Source organism: Sprattus sprattus (genome assembly GCF_963457725.1).
Source record: "Sprattus sprattus genome assembly, chromosome: 8".
NCBI lineage: Eukaryota > Metazoa > Chordata > Actinopteri > Clupeiformes > Clupeidae > Sprattus > Sprattus sprattus.
The window spans coordinates 5,031,752-5,039,251 of NC_137927.1; the positions used below are offsets into that span (position 1 = coordinate 5,031,752).

General features: G+C 41.4%; 1 protein-coding gene across 1 annotated transcript in view; it reads left to right on the forward strand.

The window, feature by feature from the left end:
* Positions 1-7,500, forward strand: part of glrbb (glycine receptor, beta b) — a gene marked incomplete at both ends in the record, with an annotated part of 31,108 nt that overhangs the window by 14,853 nt on the left and 8,755 nt on the right. The window contains one exon of the mRNA XM_080843045.1: positions 126-266. Within this exon, the coding sequence (XP_080699171.1) occupies positions 126-266 (141 nt within the window). The remainder of the gene's footprint in view (positions 1-125; positions 267-7,500) is intronic.

The following is a 7,500-nucleotide window of genomic DNA, read 5'->3' on the forward strand; positions in this document are numbered from 1 at the left end:
AGATGCCACCCTTTTTCTCTCTTTCATCATTTATCTCTCCATTTTGTCCTGCCTTATCTTATCTGATGTTTGTGTGTGTGTATGTATGTATGTATGTGTGTGTGTGTGTGTGTGTGTTTGTGCAGTTGGCTACACCACGGATGACCTGCGCTTCACATGGCAGTCTGGGGACCCTGTGCAGATGGAGGAGATTGCCCTCCCTCAGTTTGACCTCAAGCAAGAGGACATTGTGTACGGCAACTGTACCAAGTTCTATCCAGGCACAGGTATGTTTTGGCTGTTCTGATAGAATAGAACAGGGGTGCCCAAATTCTTTCTTGTCAGGGGCCAAATATTAATCGGAGTGGAGGGCCGAGGGCCAAAACCAGAGTTTCATGTTAGGCCATGCCCCATTATATTTAAATGTATCTCCCTCTGGAACGAAATACTGTTTTCTGATTGGCTAATGGGGTGTACATTAAGTTTGTATAGACGGACACCTTGGACGTAGTCCCAGTAGAAAAGTTATATCGCCGTTCCATATCAATGCTCTTGAATGGTTATGTGAGGGACCGGGCGGTCACCCCACGTTGTTTTGGGAGGTCGCGACTGGACTGGGTGGTGTAGTTGGGAAGAAGGGTGCAGGAGATGGTGGCTTTCATATAAAAATATATTTCTGTTTTATTCACTGGGGGAATTATCTACATTAACCCCAAACCATTGCACACAAAATAAACAAACATAAATCACATACAAAACGCACTCACAGTGCTACATTTATCTAGGCAGAATGTTCATTTGCAGAATCAAAGTTAGGCAAATTTCACTTAGCAGAAATAGACTATTGCACAATTAACCACGCAGACTTAACAAGGCACAATTCACTATGTAGACTTAAACTAGGCACAATTCACTATGCAGACCAATACTAGGTACAATTCACTACACAGACTTAAATGAGGCACAATTCACTATGCAGACTCACACAAGGCACAATTCACAATTCACTATGCAGACTCACACTAGGCACAATTCACTATGCATAGGTTAACTCTAGTCTAAATTCTCACTAAGCACAATTCTTACTTAACACAGATCAGCAGAGCAAACAAAACAAGGCACAAGGTGTCCACACAGCTAGACACAGTTTCCCTTCCACCTCACAAGAGGTATGGGTTTCTCACAAATGCCTTGTCAATGTTTTCTGTTCAAAAGCTCTCTGCAAAGTTCTCTCATGGCCATCTCCAGAAAAGTCTCTCTCCATGAACATGAGGCGCCCTTTAAATAGGGGCCAGCTGAAGTCAATTGAAGCAATTTGGCCTCATGGGTCCAGCCACTATGGTGGGGGAGCCCGGATCGAACCATTGTGTGTCCCCACACCAGTGCCAAACTCCTCATTAGACAGTGAGAAGGGGAAGAACATTTCACCTTCTCACAGGTTACCATTGACAACCAACGTAACGTTTTTTTTTTTTTTTTAAACAGCCTGTTCCAGGCACTACTTTCTCACTACTTTCTCTAACGGGAGCACTAGGCTTCAAATCAAGAATTCATCAGGTTAATATACATATTAAGTTTCCCAAAGATAAAGGGAATTCTAAATAATAATAATAATAATAATAAAAACATTTTTGGTTGTTGTAAACGGGAGATAAGCGGGATAACGGCCTTCGAGCTGTACAGTTCTACAAAGATAATGGACTCCGCTGCGCGTCGTGGAGTTCTTTGCCCCGCATCGTCCATTATCTTTGTAGAACTGTACAGCTTGTCGGCCGTTATCCCTTACGTATTGCATGTATGTACCCAATTAACATTACCATTACGTAATATACATACCTGCAAACTCAGAATGGCTAAAAAAGGTGACAAACCAATCCCCTCTAGGGGGGTCTGGGGGTATCCGATTTTTTGTGTGATTTTAACATGTAAATTAAGCATTCTGGTATACTCCAAGAAGAAAATAATGGGGAAAGATAACATTTGCTTCAGGTAAAAAAAGAAACATTTTTTAACATATACTAATTTAATATAATCTATTAAGGACATATACAGGGAAGATGTTAAAATCCCATTGTCGTAGGTATGGGACTTATAAAATGGCCAATCAACTTACAGCGAGTAAAAGGCTAATAAACATGATGGCAGGCAACAAGAGTGACTACTGATGTTTCGATGGAAATACTCCCCTTATTTTCTATTTGTATCCGTCAAAAGAGAAAAATATAACAGTTACGTGTAAGCTGTGCCGTGGAAACAAGCGCCTCTGGACTGCACTTGACTCCACAAGCTACCTCTGCAAACATTTGTTAAGCCAACACGAACAGGTAAACTTGTAGCGAGAGAGCGTCATGCCTCGACCTCAACTGAAGTACAGACTGCCCCAACTCAGATAGAGAGAGAGAGCTTGCACATTGACTACTGGTTGTTTTCTTTACACACACATAGGTAAGGTACTTACAGTTGGCAGCTGCTAAACTTGTGCTGACACGTGTGACTTTGAACTCATGAATATGAACTTGTTCAAACGAAGTTGCACATGCACGCTGAGGGTTTCTACCTTTTCCCATTATAAATGCATTAGTTAAGTCGAGAAGACTATAACATCAGCTAGATAACTAGCTATCATTTCATGCAAACGGAGCTCTCCCATTTAAGAGAAAAGCTCATACTCAAAGTCACTCAACATAAACTGTGAATTTCCAAATACAGTGCCCTCCACAATTATTGGCACCCTTGGCTGTTCTTCCCTCTGCTTATTCAGGTCTGCAAATGTATATTGGTTGTATTGTTGTTATGGAAACGAACACAGTATAGTATTGGACTTTTACTTTGACATCATTCAAATGTTTGTCTGGTGGAAATGGCAACAGCTGTTATCCAGAAACGTTGTAATGCGATGTAATGCTAATCACGTAGTGAGACAGGTGGGGTTGGGTACCGAGAACCGGTACCAATACGGCACCGGTTCCATACAACCGGTACCTACCCGGACTGAAATGCAACGCAGATTTCGGTGCTTCCTTTCGGTGCCTGAGCCGATTTTTTTCTTCTTTTTTTTTATTAAAAAATTAATAATTTAACAAAACTAGCGAGAGCTAACGAGAAGTAACGTCAGTGGCGTAGATCTTTCTGAGTACGATCTGTATACTTTTTTGGGTTGCTACCAGATTTCATGGGGCACATATAAAACTGCTCCATCTCCCAATGTAGACTCTCGCCTGTGTCGCTCACGCTCATTGGTGATAATGTAGCATTCCATGTGGGACTAGTGGAAACGGGATTTGTGTTGAGGAGTTGCCATGGTAATGGGTTGACTTGTGTGTGGTTTCGATTTCAAGATAAGTGTGGTTGTTCTAAGCAGAAGTTGGATACGCTTTATTAAACGGAGAGCTACCGTCTCATCCAAAGATATTCCTTCTCAGTGTGAGTTCTTAAGAGAGCACTAACTCGGACGCTACAATAACATTGCAACAGTCTAATGACAGCGAAGAGCAGGCAGCCTTGCACAGAGCAAGCACAAACAGAGCTAGCCATCAATATAACAGAGAAAATGCCGAAAGGTAAACGATCAAAAGTGTGGCTGTATTTCGCACAAAAAGATTCAAACAACGCAACGTGCAGCATATGCAACAACAAAATTGCGTGTAAAGGTGGGAGAGAAGGCAAGAGGCAAAGGCAGAAATCGCAGTTTGAAGACTAAACGGAAATGCCAGCAGCCCTGCCTGAACCTAAACTCTTAAAGGGGCAGTACACATTCACGAAACTTAAATAAATGCAAACTCTGAAGGCAAATATGCTCATATTTCTGCAAAAGAATTACTGAAGTGTGAAGTGCTGGTACAGAGTGTGTTTTGTATTTATTTAAGTATACTGTAAACAGTTCAAAGTTAATATATTGTTCATAGTTTGAAGTTAGAAGGTTTGAAGCCAAGACTGAATTAAATGTTATGAATATCTCAACCTTCACGTTTAATGAGAAAAAACAGCCTGTCACTGTGATCTGACCTCCTGCCTTTCTACCGTTCTGATTCTATGCTTATACATCGGTTTTGCTATCCTTGTTAATTTATCTGTATGAGTGTTTATGTTGTTCAATCGGACACATAGTGCATTTAACACGCAAATTTTTGTACTTTCGAGCAACAAAGTTAAAGTAATGAGAATATCGCTACTGGCTGAACCCTCCTGTCTCCGTCTCATCCATTTCCCTGCTTCTCTCCTTCTCCGCACCAGCAGCCACGTCACTCAAATCGGTCTCTGTGGCAACGGTGCCAAAACAAGCACACAGACAGGAAGCATGCGCGCGCCACTGAAAGAGAACTTTTCGGACTGGCAAAAAATGGCTTGGGTAACGCAGGAAAGCTCGTCACTGAGGTCTAGTAAAGTAGTGACGTTACCAATATTTTGAGAGTAATGCGTTATTGTACTCCGTTACCAATAATAGTAGCGTCGTTGTCGCGGCCAAATGTGAGTCCCTGCCTGATGTGAGTCCGCATGCGCAAACACAAACGGTTTACGGCAGAAGGCTCAGGAGCAAACTATCCAAGACGCGCATGCTCATACATGGTTCAATATCAACGTATCTGGCTTCTCATAACGCATAATGTAGGTTTATTTAACGTAGTGTTTTATAATTTTGTCAACGGTTACAGCATGAGGCCTAACATCGACATATGGGGCTAGTCTTCACGTTCACGCATAATGTGGGTATATTTACTGGTATATTTAATTGTGTTGTAAACGGTGAACAGCTAAGGCTCAACGTCAACATATGGGGCTGGTTTTAACGCATAATACCGGTACATTTAATGTTATATTTAATTGTGTTGTAAACGGTTAACAGCATAAGGCTCAACGTCAACATATGGGGCTATGTTGTATTACTGTTACTAGTAATGAATGCACTGCTTCACTAATAATTCAGTAAACATGAAGCTTAACATCATAAACCTGGGTGGATTTCAAACGTAAACAAATGCGCTTGTCATTCCACTTCATGCTGTACAACACCAGCATTACCTGGCTCGTTGTACTACAAAAGTGTCGCAAAGTGACACATGCGGACTCACATCAGGCAGGGACTCACATTTGGCAGCGACAGTCGTTACTAACGTCCGTTACTTTGTAACTCGTTACCCCCAACACTGCTAATATGTTACTTATTAGCAGCTAGCTACCTAGCCACTATGTGTTCCAATGTGTTTTCAGTTAGTGTTAGCGGCAAGCTAGCTGTTATAGTTGAGTTGAGCTCCAGTTAAGACCTACACTATTCCGTTTGACCTCACGGCATTCGTGTAGCATATATAGAGGTATAAAAAGTCGTGTAGATAACCATTATTCACATAACATATGTCCTGCACATGAGACCATGACTCCCCTGAGATCACTCGCTGTGAGTGAGCCCTGCCCTGGCACTCTCTATAAGAGGCTGGGTCATCTCCACGCAGGCACGCATGCGCATAACACTCCCTATGAGTGGATTGCCTGTCACCGCCATCCCCATGTCACATCGGCCTTATTTTACCCGCCCTTTTTTGAGCTTACCGATCGGGGTAGACCACCTCTCTCGAAAGGCTCAGCGTCGGAAAAATGACCGGGTTACATTTAGGCGTGAGCTACATGAGGCAATTATAAGCGAATTACGAGCTTTCAGTGGATTAAACGCGATTTAGGTGGGTTAAATTGACACATGTATAAGGGCCTACTGACTGCATCCACTGTGTGTGTTTGTGTGTGTGTGTGTGGCTGTATATAACAATGACGCCACTGACGAGCAGTCTTGTTTTCTAGTGCCATAGGAGATGGCCAGATAAAAAATACATAGTGTAGACACTTCATCCTGTTCCCCGTCAGTCTGTCAGTATTGATGACAGAACTATAACTGTGTTTGTTGTACTGCTGGAGTAGACACACACACACACACAGACACACAACACACACACACACACACACACACACACACACACACACACACACACACACAAACACACACACTTACACCCTGTTCCCCGTCAGTCTGCCAGTATTGATGATAGAACTATAACTGTGCTTGTTGTACTGCTGGAGTAGAGAAGGCCAGGGAGAGAATAGATTGTATAGACACTCACTGCCTGCCAGTATTGATTATATATACAGTATATATCTTTAAATAAATATCTATATAAAATGTATACATATACTGTATATATATATATATATATATATTTAAAACACATCTCCGAGCAGCAAGACTACTTGTCAATGCTGTCAGCTGTACAGCCTGTACAGATGGAGCTCAGCCAATTTAAAGTCTATATATATATATATATATATATATATATCAGTGGCGGTTTTTGGTTTTTAAAGTGACGGAGGAAGGACTGCGCGCTTGGTTGCCATTGGTCTGATTATTCTGTTGGTGGCATAAGTATGTAAGATACAAAGTGTTTCAGGGTGTTTGTGAACTACGGTACAAAAATTGCAGGCAGGGATACAATTGATACAAAGCCGTGGCACCATTGTACTTTGAAAGCTGGTGGACACCATGTCTTTGGACTAGACAAGGCCAGAAGGAAAGGATGCAAAGCCAATTAGTCAAATCAGGCCTACTCTTGATTTGAAAAACTAAATACAAAATTCTGGGCCTATTTCCCCCCTCAATTACTGAAGCTATTGGTTATTATTTGACTCATTTTATTTTCAGCTGCAATTGTTTTAAGGAAAATTAAGACACAAGACCAAAGGTGATGCCATTTAAAATGCATCAGGCTCTGAATCCTTCACTAAGTAGCCTTATATGATGCCAACCCCCAAGTGACAACTTAATTAGAATAGATACGAAACACATCGCGTTCTGAAACATTCATTAACAATTTACATTCAGAATGTCAGCTGAACAAGAACAGTCAGACTAACAAAAGGCCTATGAACTTAAACAAAACGTATCGACATTATTTAACAAAAAAAATCAAGATGGATGTTTGTGAATGTTTCAGAAATGCTGATGTTTTCAATAGCTGCAGACTGTTAGCCAATTAAATATGCGTTCACTTGAAGATCAAGTCGATCTTCCTCGCTGTTTGAGTCGCAAAAATGTCTGTGATTTGATCATACCAGTCAGGATTTTTTTGAAGAGACTTCAGAATTTTCTTTTCAATAGAAATCATGGCCAAATGTTTCAATCTCTCCTGCCCCATTGTGTTCCGTGTGTAACTTTTGATTCGTTTCAAGCACGAAAAACTTCGCTCAACCCCTGCAGAAGTAGCACCAATGGTTGCAATCAGACACATTAGTTTGTACAGCTGTGGCATTGCCCCATCAAGACCACTTGATTTCATGAAGCCAATGGCCTCGCAGAGCTTTCGTGAACAATTAATGTCTGGATTACGATAGAAATGCAGCAGTTCTACTTTCAACTTGTCCTGATCAAAGAATTGGCCGTATGTCTCGAGCAAATTTCAAAGTGATTGCGTGGGGAAATCTGTCTTGAAAGACTCAAATTTGTCCACATTTAAAAGCTCCATGAATTGCAAGCGTTCTAAA